The sequence below is a fragment of the Tachyglossus aculeatus genome, chromosome Y4 (genome assembly GCF_015852505.1).
Source record: "Tachyglossus aculeatus isolate mTacAcu1 chromosome Y4, mTacAcu1.pri, whole genome shotgun sequence".
In the NCBI taxonomy this organism is placed as follows: domain Eukaryota; kingdom Metazoa; phylum Chordata; class Mammalia; order Monotremata; family Tachyglossidae; genus Tachyglossus; species Tachyglossus aculeatus.
This window is the reverse complement of record NC_052096.1, coordinates 3,135,554-3,153,019: the sequence shown is the minus strand read 5'-3', so window position 1 is coordinate 3,153,019 and position 17,466 is coordinate 3,135,554. Positions and strand designations below refer to the sequence as shown.

General features: G+C 56.1%; 2 protein-coding genes across 2 annotated transcripts; both read right to left on the bottom strand.

Annotated features, from left to right (window-relative positions):
* Positions 1 to 863: 863 nt before the first annotated feature.
* Positions 864 to 9,210, bottom strand: MPDU1 (mannose-P-dolichol utilization defect 1). The gene is made up of 7 exons (XM_038768664.1): positions 9,088 to 9,210; positions 3,768 to 3,833; positions 3,515 to 3,647; positions 2,316 to 2,401; positions 1,858 to 1,976; positions 1,533 to 1,643; positions 864 to 1,415 (listed from the first exon to the last, which is right to left on the bottom strand). The coding sequence occupies exons 1-7, from the start codon at positions 9,188 to 9,190 to the stop codon at positions 1,281 to 1,283; spliced, it is 753 nt and encodes a 250-aa protein (XP_038624592.1). The 5' UTR covers positions 9,191 to 9,210; the 3' UTR covers positions 864 to 1,280.
* Positions 9,211 to 11,869: 2,659 nt separating this feature from the next.
* Positions 11,870 to 16,998, bottom strand: CD68 (CD68 molecule). Its single transcript, XM_038768584.1, has 6 exons — positions 16,829 to 16,998; positions 14,936 to 15,531; positions 14,518 to 14,637; positions 14,138 to 14,210; positions 13,752 to 13,922; positions 11,870 to 12,203 (listed from the first exon to the last, which is right to left on the bottom strand). The coding sequence occupies exons 1-6, from the start codon at positions 16,887 to 16,889 to the stop codon at positions 12,067 to 12,069; spliced, it is 1,158 nt and encodes a 385-aa protein (XP_038624512.1). The 5' UTR covers positions 16,890 to 16,998; the 3' UTR covers positions 11,870 to 12,066.
* Between the last annotated feature and the right edge of the window lie 468 nt (positions 16,999 to 17,466).

Below are 17,466 nucleotides of genomic sequence, written 5' to 3'. Positions count from 1 at the left end.
AATACCATAATTACAATAACACCACTATCTCACCCTATTATTTTCAGCCCTAACACTCGTACACACTTCCTTCTTCCTCCCGCCTGTCAATTCCTTTCAAGGTCTCTTTTCCTCACCTCCTTCTCCCTCCCGCCTGTAATTTCTTTTAAGGTCTCTCTTCCTCACCGGAGCGTAAGCTTAAAGACGGGGATCCCGTGGCCAAAGTGCCGTACTCTCCCCTGCGCTTAGTCCGGTGCTCTGCAAAGGGCAAGTGCTCAAATACTGTAAATAATAGTAATAAAAACAAGGGCGAGGAGAGGGGGCAGGGGCTCACCACTCCTCTGGGAAAAGAGATGTGGCTGGGGGGTGGGGAGGGTGGGACGCAAGACCCTGAGCACCAGGCCTATTGGCCTGGCTAATTGGGATGATTAAGGAATTACTGTTTAGGCCCCACCATTTACCCCCTGGGCCCGGGGGAAGCATGGGGCATAAAATACTCTCTCTCCCCCACCCCTCACGGGTTGGGGTGGGAGCCCTAGACCCAAAGCTGCCAACTTTCCAAGTCAGAGCCCAGGACTGTGGGAGAAGGCGGAGGGCGAGGACTGGGCGGGGACAATGGCCTCCAAGACCGAGCAGGCCCGAACCCACCGTTTTGGGTCTTTTCAGCCCCGACTGCGCATTCTCCTGTCTGGTCTGGGCAAGCCTGGGCATCCCAGCTGGAAAACCGTGGGGAGGGGGCCACCGGAGAGGGCCAGCCCGGCCCCCCAGCTTCACGTCTCCCTTCGCGATAGTCCGGAGGCCTCCGCTCTACCAAGATCCCAACCCTGGTGAAGGCCCAGCCTCCCCTCACCAAAGCTGGCGTGAGAGAGACGGAGGCAGCAGGGGAAGGAAAATCCCCCTTTAATTTTAAAAAAAAAAAGTGGCCCCCTCACCCGGAGGGGGTGGACCCTCCCCCCAGGGCTCGCGATGAGGAAGGTGCGTATGGCGGGCGGGTTGGGAGGATTTGGCTCAGTTGACAGCAAAGGATGGGGAGGGTGGAACTTGTACTTCCCAAGCGCTTAGTACAGTGCTCTGCACACAGTAATCGCTCAATAAATACGATTGATGATGATGATGGGGGGGTCCCAGAAGCCCCTGGAGGGGGCAACGGGTGGTCCAGCGGTGGCCCGGAGCGGGCGGGGAGGGGCGGAGACGGGGGACTAGCCGCCCCCCGCCCCGGCCAGGTGGTCCCTCGGAGCCAGGGGAGGTCGGGGAGCCGGAGGGGCTGATTGGTTGATTGACAAGCTCGGGGCGGGGGGGCCCTACTGGTGCTTCTTCTTCTTCTTCCGCTTCTGGGGGGGCCCGGCCTTCCAATAGTAGAGGACCTGGCCGGCGATCAGCCCGTTGCACAAGGAGGCGACGACGAAGGTCAGCGCCATCAGAGGGTCGGACGTCTCCTGCCGGACGGCAGGGGAGGGGCGTCAGGGAGGAGCCCAGCGCCCGGCCCTCCACGGGGGGTGGGGACCGACGGCCCCCTTCCTCCCCCGGCCTCCCCCCCCCCGGCCGCCCCTCACCTGGATGGACGTGAAGATCCGGGCGAGGGACCCCCCGAACAGCAAGAAGACGGTGACGGCCGAGAGCTGGCCGGTGTGGCCGTTGCGGTAATTGGTGGAGGCCTGCAAGAGCTGCCGGGGGCGCGCGCACATCATCACCATCATCAATCGTATTTATTGAGCACTTACTATGTGCAGAGCACTGTACTAAGCGCTTGGGAAGTACAAACTGGCGACATATAGAGACAGTCCCTACCCAACAGTGGGCTCACAGTCTAAAAGGGGGACACACAGACACAGGCTCGGTCCGTCCATGCCTCTGGTCTGACCCGGCCCCCCAGCTCACCTTCCCCACGACCACGGTGGGCATGTTGCAGGCTTGCAAGCAGGTGATCATGGCTGGAGGCATGACAGGGGACAGCAACAGGGCCACGGCCAGGGCGTACGTGACCAAGAAGATGGTCCCTGGGGGGTGGACAGGGAAAGGGACAACGGGCCTGGATTTCACACACGTACAGGCAAAAACAGCCACAGACCTACAAACACCCTGTCCTTTCCGTCACACAGTGTCCCTATTCCTCCCTCTACCCCAGCCCCAACTGGCCTCTTCCCAACACCGGGTCTTCTCCCGGGCTAAGCTTTAAGTCTCCCCTCAATCCCTCTTGCTGCAGCCTCTCCACCCCACCTTCCGAAAGCTTGACCCTCCACCCCCACCCCCGGAGAAGGCTCCATCCGACTGGCGCGGAGGAGCCCCCCGCCCCGTCCGCACCGTTCCCTCGGACAGGGTGGACGGCGGGCAGTCACCTCGCAGGCTCTGTCGCCGGTAATGGAGGATCAGGAAGCAGATGAGGACGGTCTGCACCATCAGGAACAAGGCTTCGCCCCAGGCGCTGAGGAACCAGGGCAGAGGGTCAACGAAAGATTTTAGTCAGTCAACCATATTTATTGAGCGCTTGATGGGCGTAGGGCACTGAACGAAGGGCTTGGGAGAGTCCATTATAACAAAGTCGGCGGACACGTGCCCTGCCCACAGTGAGCTTCCAGTCTCTAGGGGCAAATGGCCCCCGAAATCTGCCTGTCCACCCTGACCCCTGGGATTACCAGACCTCCAAGCGGTTTACCGTGAGCCCACTGCCCCGAGACGTGGTCTAGGGCATCTTCAGACTGGCACACTGGCCCCCATCCCCGGTTTCAGACCACGCAGAAAGGAGAGCCATGCTGGGTGACGGCGCCCCAGAGGGGCAGGAGATTTGGCCCCCACGGCTCGGTTCTCCTCCGACCCCAAAAGTACGGACTGGGGATCATTCATTCACTCAATCAATTTACTGAGTGCTTACTGTGCGCAGAGCACCGGACTAAGCCCTTGGGAAACGACAGCGTGGCTCGGTGGAAAGAGCGCAGGCTTTGGAGTCAGGCGTCATGAGTTCGAATCCCAGCTTCGCCAATTGTCAGCTGTGTGGCTTTGGGCAAGTCACTTAACTTCTCTAGGCCTCATCTGTAAAATGGGGGTTAAGATTGTGAGCCCCCCGTGGGACACCCTGATCACCTTGTATCCTCCCCAGAGCTTAGAACAGTGCTGTGCATGTAGTAAGCGCTTAATAAATGCCATCATCATCACAATACAACAAACAACAAACCCCTGGTCCCACTCCACCGGCCGGCCCCCAGAAATTCTTCCCCCTCGCCACGCCACCTGGCTTTTCTTTTTTCCTCTTTGAAATGGCATTTTTAAGCGCTTAGTAGGTGTCAGATGCTGTTCTAAGGGCTGGGGCAGATCCAAGCCAGTCAGGTCACTGACCCACATCGGGCTCCCAGTCTAAGGAGGAGGGAGAACGGGGATTCAATTGCCATTTTTCGTTGGGGAACCTGAGGCCCAGAGAGGTCAAACGACTTGCCCGGGGTGACCCAGCAAGCGACTGGCAGAAGTGGGATGAAAGCCCGGGTCCGCCGGCCGGCTCCCGGGCTCGTTCCGTCGGGCCGCGCTGCCTGCCCGTGCCGCTCACCTGAAGGGGAAGCCGTGGATTACGCTGTAGGCCATGGTGCCCGTCAGGGCTACCAGCTCCAGGAGCACGGATTTGAAGCTCAACCCCTCCGCGCTCTTCGCACCCAGGATCTTAAACACTTGCGGCAGCTTCACTGCGGAGGGGGAGAAGGACGGCAACGAGACATCCCGTCGTCCCCTCCGTTCATTTCAGGTTGTGCCCCTCTCCCCACCTCCCCCAGGCCACGAAGGCGTCATCCCGCTCCCTCACGTACCCAGGAGGGATCCAGCGACGATCGCGAGCCCCAAACTTTTGCTGAGGAGGATCTTGAGGCAGGGGACTCAGGTGAGAGAAGAGAGGAAGGGAAATTTCAGCCGGGCTCTCCCCGACTATTATTACGGTATTTATTTAAGTGCTTACTCCGTGCCAAGCACTGTTCTAAACACTGGGGAACATTGGACAAGCAGCGTGGCTCACTGGAAAGAGCACGGGCTTTGGAGTCGTCATCATCATCATCAATCGTATTTATTGAGCGCTTACTATGTGCAGAGCACTGTACGAAGCGCTTGGGAAGTACAAATTGGCAACACATAGAGACGGTCCCTACCCAACAGTGGGCTCACAGTCTAAAAGGGGGAGACGGAGAACAAAACCAAACATACCAACAAAATAAAATAAATACGATAGATATGTACAAGTAAAATAAATAAATAAATAAATAGAGTAATAAATATGTACAACCATATATACATGTATACAGCTTAGTACAGTACTAAGTACTAAGCGCTTAGTACAGTGCTCTGCACATAGTAAGCGCTCAATAAATACGATTGATTGATATACAGGTGCTGTGGGGAAGGGAAGGAGGTAAGATGGGGGGATGGAGAGGGGGATGAGGGGGAGAGGAAGGAAGGGGCTCAGTCTGGGAAGGCCTCCTGGAGGAGGTGAGCTCTCAGCAGGGCCTTGAAGGGAGGAAGAGAGTCAGAGGTCATGGGTTCAAATCCCAGCTCTGTCAACTGTGTGACTTTGGGCAAGTCACTTCCCTTCTCTGGGCCTCAGTTCCCTCGTCTGTAAAATGGGGATGAAGACTGTGAGCCCCCCATGGGACAACCTGATCACCCTGTAAACTCCCCAGCGCTTAGAACAGTGCTTTGCACATAGTAAGCGCTTAATAAATGCCATTATTAGTATTATATAAGTTGATCACGTTGGACACAGTCCCTGTCCCACGGAGGACTCACACTCTTCGTCCCCATTTTACAGACGAGGTCACTGAAGCACAGAGAAGTTACACAGCAGACACGTGGCAAGCCGGGATGAGAACACCCATCCTTCTGAATCCCGGGCCCAGGTTCTATCCACTAATAATAATAATGATGGCATTTATTAGGCGCTTACTATGTGCAAAGCACTGTTCTAAGCGCTGGGGAGGTTACAAGGTGATCAGGTTGTCCCACGGGGGGGCTCACAGTCTTCATCCCCACTTTACAGATGAGGGAACTGAGGCACAGAGAAGTGAAGAGACTTGCCCAAAGTCACACAGCTGACCGTTGGCAGAGCCGGGATTTGAACCCATGAACTCTGACTCCAAAGCCCGGGCTCTTTCCACTGAGCCGCGGTGCTTCCCAATAATAATGATGGCACTCTGCACATAGTAAGCGCTCAATAAATACGATTGATGATGATGATGATGATTCGTTAAGCCCTTACTATGGGCCAAGCACTGTTCTAAGCGCCGGGGTAGATACAAGGTGGGGCTCACAGTCTTAGTCCCCATTTTATAGACGAGGGAACTGCCACACTGCCTCTCTAGGTGACACACACGGGGGAAGGCGGGGAGGAGAAAACGAGGGCTTAATCGGGGAAGGCCTCTTGGAAGAGGTGGGATTTTAGGAGGGTTTGAAGGTGCGCGGGGGTGAAATGTCGGATGGGAAGGGGAAGGGGAAGTTCCGGGCCAGAGGTGAGCGGTGAGATAGACGAGATCGAGATACAGGGAGTAGGTTGATGTTATTACTGTGTTGTTAGATACCGGACAATCAGGGCAGACTCGGTCCCTGTCCTTTGAGGGGGTCTAAGAGAGAGTGAAAATAGGTATTTTATCCCCATTTTACAAAGGGGGAGCCTGAAGTCCAGAGAGGTTAAGTGATTCCCTTCAAGGCCCTACTGAGAGCTCACCTCCTCCAGGAGGCCTTCCCAGACTGAGCCCCCTCCTTCCTCTCCCCCTCACCCCCCCATCCCCTCATCTTGCCTCCTTCCCTTCCCCACAGCACCTGTATATATGTTTGTACAGATTTATTACTCTATTTATTTTACTTGTACATATCTATTCTATTTATTTTATTTTGTTAATATGTTTGCTTTTGTTCTGTTTCCACCTTCTAGACTGTAAGCCTACTGTTGGGTAGGGACCGTCTCTATATGTTGCCAACTTGGACTTCCCAAGCGCTTAGTACAGTGCTCTGCACACAGTAAGCCCTCAATAAATACGATTAAGTGTTACCGACTTGTACTTCCCAAGTGCTTAGTACAGTGCTCTACACACAGTAAGCGCTCAATAAATACGATTGAACGAAGGAATGAATGAATTTGCCAGAGGTCAAACAGCAAGGAAACAGGGTTGAGACTAGAACCCCGGTTTCCCAGCGATTAGGCCCAGGCTCTTTCCACCAGACCACACCGTCTCCCTCAGGAGTTTAGCACTGTGATTTTTCTTGCGGTACCTGTTAAGCACTTATTATGTGCCACACCCTGTACTAAGCACTGGGGTGGATACAAGCTAATCAGGCTGGACACAGTCTCTGTTCCACATGGAACTCACGGTCTTAATCCCCATTTCACAGATAACAGAAGCGTGGAGAAATGAAGTGACTTGCCCAAGGTCATACTTAAGACGAGTGGCGGTGGTGGGATTAGAACCCAGGTCCTTCGGACTACCAAACCCGGGTTCTATCGACTAAATCACACTGCTTCCTGAAGAGGTGTTTAATGAAAAAAGTATTTCCTAACACCATTTGGGTTCCAGTGGGGATTAGAATCAAATGTTCGTTATGGGAAGGGAATGTGTCTGTCTGTAATAATAATAATAATGGCATTTCTTAAGCGCTTACATGTGCAAAGCACTGTTCTAAGCGCTGAGGAGGTTACAAGGTGATCAGGTTGTCCCACGGGGGGCTCACACTCTTAATCCCCACTTTACAGATGAGGGAACTGAGGCTCAGAGAAGTGACTTGCCCAAAGTCACACAGCTGACAATTGGTGGGGCCGGGATTTGAAGCCATGACCTCTGACTCCAAAGCCCGGGCTCTTTCCACTGAGCCACGCTGCTTCATTCGTTCATTCATTCATTCATTCAATCGTATTTATTGAGCGCTTACTGTGTGCAGAGCACTGTACTAAGCGCTTAGGAAGTACAGGTTGGCAACCTATACAGACGGTCCCTACCCAACAGCGGGCTCACAGTCTAGAAGGGGGAGACAGAGAACAAAACCAAACGTATTAACAAAATAGAGTAAATATGTACAAGTAAAATAAGTAAATAGAGTAATAGATATATTAGATATACTAATAGACAAACATATATACATATATACAGGTGCTGTGGGGAGGGGGCGGAGGGAGCTCAGTTCTGCTGAGGCCTTCCCAGACTGAGCCCCCTCCTTCTTCTCCCCCTCGTCCCCCTCTTCATCCCCCACGTCTTACCTCCTTCCCTTCCCCACAGCACCTGTATATATGGATATATGTTTGCACATATTTATTACTCTATTTATCTTACTTGTACATATCTATTCTATTTATTTTATTTTGTTAGTATGTTTGGTTTTGTTCTCTGTCTCCCCCTTTTAGACTGTGAGCCCGCTGTTGGGTAGGGACTGTCAATCAATCAATCAATCAATCATATTTATTGAGCGCTTACTATGTGCAGAGCACTGTACTAAGCGCTTGGGAAGTACAAATTGGCAACACATAGAGACAGTCCCTACCCAACAGTGGGCTCACAGTCTAAAAGGGGGAGGCAGAGAACAAAGCCAAACATACTAAAAAAATAAAATAAATAGGATAGAAATGTACAAGTAAAATAAATAAATAAATAAATAGAGTAATAAATATGTACAACCATATATACATCTATACAGGTGCTGTGGGGAAGGGAAGGAGGTAAGATGGGGGGATGGAGAGGGGGACGAGGGGGAGAGGAAAGAAGGGGCTCAGTGTGGGAAGGCCTCCTGGAGGAGGTGAGCTCTCAGCAGGGCCTTGAAGGGAGGAAGAGAGCCAGCTTGGCGGATTTTGGGAGAGAGGGCATTCCAGGCCAGGGGGAGGACGTGGGCCGGGGGTCGACGGCGGGACAGGCGAGAACGAGGCCTAACGGTGAGGAGATTAGCGGCGGAGGAGCGGAGGGTGCGGGCTGGGCTGGAGAAGGACAGAAGGGAGGGGAGGTAGGAGGGGGCGAGGGGATGGATGGCCAGCCTTGAAGCCCAGGGTGAGGAGTTTCTGCCTGATGCGCAGCTTGATTGGTAGCCATTGGAGGTTTTTGAGGAGGGGAGTAATATGCCCAGAGCGTTTCTGGACAAAGATAATCCGGGCAGCAGTATGAAGTATGGATTGAAGTGGAGAGAGACACGAGGATGGGAGATCAGAGAGAAGGCTGGTGCAGTAGTCCAGACGGGATAGGATGAGATAGGATAGGATAGGACTGTCTCTATATGTTGCCAATTTGTACTTCCCAAGCGCTTAGTACAGTGCTCTGCACATAGTAAGCGCTCAATAAATACGATTGACGATGATGATGATGATTTTGTTAGTATGTTTGGTTTTGTTCTCTGTCTCCCCCTTTTAGACTGTGAGCCCGCTGTTGGGTAGGGACGGTCTCTCTATGTTGCCAACTTGTACTTCCCAAGCGCTTAGTCCAGTGCTCTGCACACAGTAAGCGCTCAATAAATACGATTGATTGATTGATTGATTGCAGAGCACTGTACTAAGCGCTTGGGAAGTATCCTGACAGACATTTCATCACAACGATGGAAACTCGCCGTGGGTAAGGAATGTGTTGTCAGTTTTACTGACCTCTCCCAAGCGCTTAGTACAGTGCTCTGCACACAGTATGGCTCAGTGGAAAGAGCCCGGGCTTTGGAGTCAGAGGTTGCGGGTTCGAATCCCGACTCCACCACAAGTCTGCTGTGTGACCTTGGGCAAGTCACTTCACTGAGCCTCAGTTCCCTCATCTGGAAAATGGGGATGAAGACTGTGAGCCCCACATGGGGCAACCTCATTAGCTTGTTTCCCCTCCCCAGCGCTTAGAACAGTGCTTTGCACATAGTAAGCCCTTATCAAATGCTATCATTAGTTAATTAAGAGCTGAATAACTAGGCCTGGCGGACGAAGGCTAAGGCGGGTTTTTTTCTGCCCTTCACAATGATGGCGCCCTCCACCGCACTTCCGCCCGTCACCAACATGGCGAAGCCAGAGCGGCTTCCGCCCTCAACTGTCATGGCGGCCGCCACGGGGGTGACTCGACTCGTTCTCCCGTCCCCGAGCCGCCCCCCGTGGGACGCGGGAGGGCGGGAAGGAAGCTGCGCCAGAAACGGGACGCGCCCTACCGTGCAGCAGGTCCCAGTTCAGGAAGAATTGGTCGTAACATTCCTCGGGAAGAAGGAAGGGCACCAGCAACCGCTTGAGCGGCTCGTCCCCCTCGGCGGCCATCTTGCTGATTGCGGCTGCCACTCGTCTCGCCCTTCCGGGACCGCCATTTCTGGTCGTACGCATGCGCCGCTTTCCTTTCGCGCCATCCTCAACCCCGCCCGCTCGGCCACTGCGCATGCGTGCCGCCCCCCTTTTTAGCGCCCACCTCTTCTCTCGCGGGCTCCCCCACCGCGCCTGCGCGCTGACACTTCCCGCTCCTCATTGGCCGCGCGGACGGAGGCGGGAGATGGAGGTCGCGCAGGCGCCCTAAGCGGGTCTGACCGCGCTACGACGCCATCTTGTCTTCTTCTACCTTGAGGACCCCCTTTTGTCAATCAATCAATCAATCAATCGTATTGATTGAGCGCTTACTGGGTGCAGAGCACTGTACTAAGCGCTTGGGAAGCACAAGTTGGCAACATCTAGAGACGGTCCCTCCCCAACAGTGGGCTCACAGTCTAAATCCCCACTTTACAGATGAGGTAACTGAGGCCCTGTCTCGTTTGAGGAAGGCGAGGCGGGGCCTCAGTGGTGGTCCTGAGACCAGGGACCGTGGCGGGCTTTGGAGTCAGAGGTCATGGGTTCTAATCCCGACTCCGCCACTTGTCAGCTGTGTGACTTTGGGCGAGTCACTTCACTTCCCTGGGCCTCAGTCACCTCATCTGCAAAATGGGTATTAAAACTGTGAGCCCCCTGCGGGACAACCTGATCACCTTGTATCCCCCCCCTCCAGCGCTTAGAACAGTGCTTTGCACATAGTAAGCGCTTAACAAATACCATTGTTATTATTATTATTCTCTGGGCCTCAGTTACCTCATCTGCAAAATGGGGATTAAAAGTGTGAGCCCCCTGCAGGACAGCCTGATCACCTTGTATCCCCCACCCAGCGCTTAGAACAGTGCTTTGCACATAGTAAGCGCTTAATAAATGCCATTGTTATTATTACTATTCCCTGGGCCTCAGTTACCTCATCTGCAAAATGGGGATTAAAAGTGTGAGCCCCCTGCAGGACAGCCTGATCACCTTGTATCCCCCACCCAGCGCTTAGAACAGTGCTTTGCACATAGTAAGCGCTTAATAAATGCCATTGTTATTATTATTATTCCCTAGGCCTCAGTTACCTCATCTGCAAAATGGGGATTAAAAGTGTGGGCCCCATGCGGGACAACCTGATCACCTTGTATCCCCCCCCCAGCGCTTAGAACAGTGCTTTGTACATAGTAAGCGCTTAATAAATGCCATTGTTATTATTATTATTCCCTGGGCCTCAGTTACCTCATCTACAAAATGGGGATTAAAAGTGTGGGCCCCCTGCGGGACAACCTGATCACCTTGTATCCCCCCCAGCGCGTAGAACAGTGCTTTGCACATAGTAAGCGCTTAATAAATGCCATTGTTATTATTATTATTCCCTGGGCCTCAGTTACCTCATCTGCAAAATGGGGATTAAAAGTGTGAGCCCCCTGCGGGACAGCCTGATCACCTTGTATCCCCCACCCAGCGCTTAGAACAGTGCTTTGCACATAGTAAGCGCTTAATAAATGCCATTATTATTATTATTATTATTCTCTGGGCCTCAGTTACCTCATGATGAAGACTGGGAGCCCCACGTGGGACAACCTCTCCCCCTTCTAGACTGTGAGCCCGCTGTTGGGTAGGGACCGTCTCTATAGGTTGCCAACTCGTACTTCCCAAGCGCTTAGTCCAGTGCTCTGCACTCAGTAAGCGCTCAATAAATACGATTGAATGAATGAATCAGTTGTATCCTCCCCAGCGCTTAGAGCAGTGCTTTGCACATAGTAAGCGCTTAACAAATGCCATCACTATTATTATTATTTACTGCCAGTGGGAGTGGAACCGTCCTCGCCAGGCGGCCTTCCATCGCCCTCGGGCCACCTGCCATCACCATCGGGCTCCCGGCCGCGCCCTCCGCTTCTCCCTCCTCTGGTCCTCCCGCGCCCTCGGCGACAGACCCCGCGGGACCCCCGACAGTTGCCCCCGGAAAACGAGGAGGAGGAGGAAGAGGAAGTCCTGGTGTAGGGGGGCATCCAAGATGCCGGCCCCCGGGAGGCCCAAGTGGAAGGCCGTACCCGTGGCCATCTTGAATCTGGGGTCCACCAGAGCACCAGCTCTGGGCTAAGGCGCTTAGAACAGTGCTTTGCACATAGTAAGCGCTTAATAAATGCCATTATTATTATAAGGCGCGCTCCTCGGCGTTCTGGGACATGAGGATGGGCTGTGGGTTTGGGGCAGCCGAGTGGATGGGCCACTTTCAGCTGGGCAAGGGCACGTCGGACTACCCGGCGGGCGGCCCGCCGTCCAGGGGCGAGACGTCACCGAGTCTACACTCGGTGTAGATGCCGATTCCGATTCCCGATTCCCGGCGCAGACTGGGGAAGGAAGAGGAGGAGAGCGGGCGGCTTGGACGATCATCATCATCAATCGTATTTATTGAGCGCTTACTATGGGCAGAGCACTGGACTAAGCGCTTGGGAAGTACAAATTGGCAACATATAGAGACGGTCCCTACCCAACAGTGGGCTCACCGTCTAAAAGGACGATCCACGAAGCTCCGAGCCGGGCGCTGCAGGACTGAGCTGATAGGAGCCCGCCGAGACGGGGGTGCCAGGCTGCCCGGCCCGCCCTCCCCCCCCAACCCCGGGCTTTGAGGGTCTCAGCCAAAGCAGGGCGATCACAACGTACAGAGTCACAGTTTTTAATCGTGCAGGGTAGAGTGGGGGAGCAGGTGCCCCTCCGGCCCTGCCCGGACAAGGCGGGGGGGAGGTGGTCTCAGCCCCGGATTCCCAATAAAGCCCGCGCCCCTTCCCCGGGGTGGCATCTGCCGCTCCGGCCGGGGGAGGAAGGAGGGCCGGGGCTGGGCGAGGGGCGGCTGTGGCTCACAGGGGCTGGTAGCTGGCCGTCCGGCTGCGGCGGTAGACGCAGAAGGCGACGAGGGCGAGGAGGATGAGGGCCAGCAGGATCAGGCCCACCACGAGTGGCACCAGGGAACTGCCGTCCCCGGGGCAGGACACAGCTGCGGGGAGGTGGGAGAGAGAGATGGGGGCGGCGGGGGGGGTCTTTTAGACTGTGAGCCCACTGTTGGGTAGGGACTGTCTCTATATGTTGCCAATTTGTCCTTCCCAAGCGCTTAGTCCAGTGCTCTGCACACAGTAAGCGCTCAATAACTACGATCGATGAGGAGGAGGAGCAGTCTTCGGAGACCCACCCTACCAGAAAAGGTAGGAACGGAAACAGGCCCTGCCCTCAGGGGCCTGTGATCGATAGTAATGATGATGCTATTCGTTAAATGTTTACCGCAGGTCAAGCACTGTTCTAAGCACTGGGGTAACGAGAAGCGGCGTGGCTCAGTGGAAAAGCTTTGGAGTCAGAGGTCATGGGTTCAAATCCCGTCCCTGCCAATTGGCAGCTGTGTGACTTTGGGCCAGTCACTTCACTTCTCTGGGCCTCAGTTCCCTCATCTGGAAAATGGGGATTAAGACTGCGAGCCCCCCATGTGGGACAACCTGATCACCTTGTAACCTCCCCAGCGCTTAGAACAGTGCTTTGCACGTAGTAAGCGCTTAATAAATGCCATTATTATTATTATTATTAATAAGGTTGGGCACAGTCCCTGTCCCACGTGGGGCTAGCAGTCTTAATCCCCGTAACAGATGAGGGACCTGAGGCCCAGAGAAGTGAAGTGACTTTAAGGTCACCCAGCAGACAAAAGGAGGGGCTGGGATTAGAACCCAGGTCCTTCCTAATCCCAGGCCCCGGGTTCTATCCACTTGGCCACGATGCGGGGGGAATGGGGCAGACGGAAACCCCCCTGTATCCAGATGATGATGATGATGATCATCATCAATCGTATTTATTGAGCGCTTACTGTGTGCAGAGCACTGTACTAAGCAACACATAGCAACGCATAGAGACAGTCCCTACTCAACAGTGGGCTCACAGTCTAAAAGGGGGAGACAGAGAACAAAACCAAACATACTAACAAAGTATAGAATAGATATGTACAAGTAAAATAAATAGAGTAACAAATATGTACAAACATATATACGTATATACAGGTGCTGTGGGGAAGGGAAGGAGGTAAGATGGGGGGATGGAGAGGGGGACGGGGAGAGGAAGGAAGGGGCTCAGTCTGGGAAGGCCTCCTGGAGGAGGTGAGCTCTCAGTAGGGCCTTGAGACCACCGCCAGACCCCTGGCCGGGGAAGGCCAGAGGCCGGAGCGCGAAGGGGGGGCCGGCCGGCCCGGGACACTGATGACCAGCCGTTGAGGACGGTGTAGTCGCCCCCGGCCTCCCTGGGGCTCGGTGGGGGCGGGGGCCGTCCCACGGCTAGTGGTGGGGCCGTGACCGGTGGTTGTTCCGTGACCAGTGGTGGTTGCCTACCACGTCTGTTGTACGGGACTCTCCCAAGCGCTCAGCCCAGTGCTCCGCACACGGCCAGCGCTCCATAAATAGCTCCGATTGACACAAGACCTCCCAAGAGCCAGAGCAGGGGGCCGTGGGGGTGGGGGGGGGAATGGTCAGGAGGGAATGGGGAACAGAGGTGGGTGAGGGAGGGGGCCGACCTTTGCCGAAGGCCCCCGAGGGGGGCAGCTGGGCAGCCTGAAGCTGCAGGGAGAGGAGATGGAGGCCAAGGGTGGTGCTCAGGCCCAGGCTGGCGTTGCTGCAGAGGAAGCTGCGGCCCGTCGGGGCCTCCAGGGCTCGCAGGGAGTCGTTGCGGACCCTAAAATCCCAGGCTGAAGGTGGCCAGCCAGGGGGGCGGGCTTAGGCTCAACGGGGGTCCGGACGCCGCTCCCACCATCCCTCCCCATCCTTGTCCCCCCCCGGGGGCCTGGATGCTGCACCCCCCTCCCCCTTGGGGGCCCCACCTCTCACCCCGTGGGGGTCCGGACTCCCCACCCCTTTTGCCCCCTCGCCACCCCAGGGGTCCGGGTACCCGGCGGGTACGTACTGCTGCTACGGGGAAAGGCCACTTGCAGGTGGACTTGAGTGTTGTTCAGGTATACGGTCCCCTGGCTGGGGTCCTGTAGCGGGGCAGAGCCGAGCGGCGGGGAAAAGTCACGGAGTCAAGGGAGGGCAGAAGGGAGTGAGGGGTAACTTGGGCTGCCCGAGCGCTCGGTACAGTGCCCCGCACACAGTGAGCGCTCAATAAATACGACTGAACGAATGAATCGGGGAGGCCGGGGGAAGCCCACGTGGCACACGGCTCATCCCGCTTGAGGGTGGAGGGGAGTGGGGGTCGCCCACGTGGCGCACGGCTCATCCCGCTGTGGGAGGGTGGAGGGGAGTGGGGATCCCGGGAGGGGAAGGGGACGAGGAGGGGTCTCCTACCTGGCGGAAGCCAAAGCCCAGCTTCCCTTGGGGGAAGGAAAGTTCCAAGTTGCTGCGGCCCTCCGCACAGCTGCCCGACACCTTCGTGCTGTTGGGTGGCAGGACCATGCTGCCCCAGAGCTGGTGGGCCGCCCAACGGGGGGCACCCGGAGGGAGGGGGAGGGTGGAGGGGGTGCAGGGCACAGGGGCAGAGGATTAGACGGACAGGGACGGGGAGGAGGGAGGCCCAGCAGGCCCAGTTGGACCGGAGGGGGAAGTTGGGAGAGAGGGTGAGGGTTAGGTTAGGTTTAGGCCCCGCCTTTCACCGCACCACCCTACCCCTTCCCTTCCTCATTAACCGCCTCAGCCCATCCCTGCCCACCCCCCCAGCTCCCCCGCCTCGGCACGGCCCCCCCACCCTCGCCCCCACACTCTGCACCTCCCCATCTTCCTGGGCCTGGTACAGGACCCAGAGCCGGATCTCGGCCCGAAGGCGCAGGCAGGGCCGGGAACCGTTGAGGACGGCGTAGTCGCCCACAGCCTCCCCGGGGCTCGGCGGGGGCGGGGGCGGCCCGGGCCGGGTGACGGGGCTGGCGGTGGGGCCGGGAGCGGTGGCCGTGCTGTGGCCGGTGGTAGGAGCGGTCCGGTGACTGGTGGTTGGGTGGCTGGTGGTGGTGGTTTTGGGAGGCGTGCTGGTCCCGTGACTAGTGGTAGTCCCGTGGCTGGTGGTGGTTGGGTGGCTGGTGGTGGTTTTGCGAGGCGTGCTGGTCCCGTGACTAGTGGTAGTCCCGTGGCTGGTGCTCTGGTGGTCGGTGGTGGTCCGGTGGCCGGTGGTGGTGTGAAGCGCGCTGGTCCTGTGACTCGTGGTCCGGTGGCCGGTGGTGGTCCCATGACTAGTGGTGGTCCCGTGGCTGGTGGTGCGGTGGTGCGTGGTGGCGGCGGGGCTGCTGGTCGCAGTGGGCGTCACGGTGAAGGACGGCAGCAGGGTGGCTGACTTTTTGTGGGGACAGTTGGCCCCGCACTGGGAGCCCCGGGCTGGGAGGGGGAAGGGGAAGGGGAAAGGGAAAGGGAAGGGGAAGCGTCAGCCCCACGGAGAGGTCCCTCCCTCCTTCCTCCCCATCCCTGCCACCCTCTCCGCTCCTCACCCCGGCCCCCCAGCCCCAGACGTGGCTCAGTGGAAAGAGCCCGGGCTTTGGAGCCAGAGGTCACGGGTTCAAATCCCAGCTCCGCCACTTGTCAGCTGACTTTGGGCAAGTCACTTCACTTCTCTGGGCCTCAGTTCCCTCATCTGTAAAATGGGCATCAAGACCGTGAGCCCCCCTGTGGGACAACCTGATCAATCGAATTTATTGAGCGCTTACTGTGTGCAGAGCACTGGACTAAGCGCTTGGGAAGTACAAGCTGGCAGCATATAGAGACGGTCCCTCCCCAACAGTGGGCTCACAGTCTAAAAGGGGGCTCCCTGATCACCTTGTAACCTCTGCAGCGCTTAGAACAGTGCTTTGCACGTAGTAAGCGCTTAATAATGGGCTCACAGCCTAAAAGGGGGCTCACCGATCACCTTGTAACCTCTGCAGCGCTTAGAACAGTGCTTTGCACATAGTAAGCGCTTAATAATGGGCCCACAGTCTAAAAGGGGGCTCCCTGATCACCTTGTAACCTCTGCAGCGCTTAGAACAGTGCTTTGCACATAGTAAGCGCTTAATAATGGGCTCACAGTCTAAAAGGGGGCTCACCGATCACCTTGTAACCTCCGCAGCGCTTAGAACAGTGCTTTGCACGTAGTAAGCGCTTAGTAATGGGCTCACAGTCTAAAGGGGGGCTCACTGATCACCTTGTAACCTCCGCAGCACTTAGAACAGTGCTTTGCACGTAGTAAGCGCTTAATAATGGGCTCACACTCTAAAAGGGGGCTCACTGATCACCTTGTAACCTCCGCAGCGCTTAGAACAGTGCTTTGCACATAGTAAGCGCTTAATAATGGGCTCACAGTCTAAAGGGGGGCTCACTGATCACCTTGTAACCTCCGCAGCGCTTAGAACAGTGCTTTGCACGTAGTAAGCGCTTAATAATGGGCTCACACTCTAAAAGGGGGCTCACTGATCACCTTGTAACCTCCACAGCGCTTAGAACAGTGCTTGGCACATAGTAAGCGCTTAATAATGGGCTCACAGTCTAAAAGGGGGCTCACCGATCACCTTGTAACCTCCGCAGCGCTTAGAACAGTGCTTGGCACATAGGAAGCGCTTAATAAATGCCATCCTCATTATTATTATGTGGTCCTCCCAGGGCAGGCCTCCCTCCGGCAGCCCCCCGACCCCCCAGTAGGTACCTGCCGGCAGCCCCAGGACCAGCGCAGCCCCCCAGAGCAGGAAGGCCGGGGATGGCCGCATGTTCGGGGAAGTGGTGAGGTGCAGGGCGGGTGGACGGCCGCCGCCTTCCTTCTCCTCGGGCTGCCCGGCTCCGTCTGCCCGATCCGCTCCCAACGGCCGCCCAGTAGCTCCCAATTTCCCCCCCCAACCCTAGTTCCACTTTTGGATATTTGCGGAAACGAAACCTCTCCTGTCCCAACCAACTCCATCCCCCGCCCCCCTGACTCAGCCACCTCTGTCCCTCGCATGGGCAGTGACTCAGGAGCAGCTGACAGGGCAGCAGCCCAGGTTGGGGGGGGGGAAACCTGACGACCCCCCAAAGTGGCACTTCCTCCTTTCAAAACCCACCACCACCACCGGAGGATCACGAGTCTTGAGCCTAAGTCAGTCACACCCTTCACCTTGGGCCTTAAGGGGATGAAGAAGCCTGCCTTGGGGTCTTGGGAGAGGGGAAAAGGGCCTGGGGGGAGGAAGAGAGGAGAGGAAGGGTGGGGGTCAGAAATGAGAGACCCAACAGGCAGTTTCCAAGACATTTTATTCAGAATTTTTCTGCTTCCCTCCTTTTTTTTTTTTCCTGGATCAATAAATACTATACAAA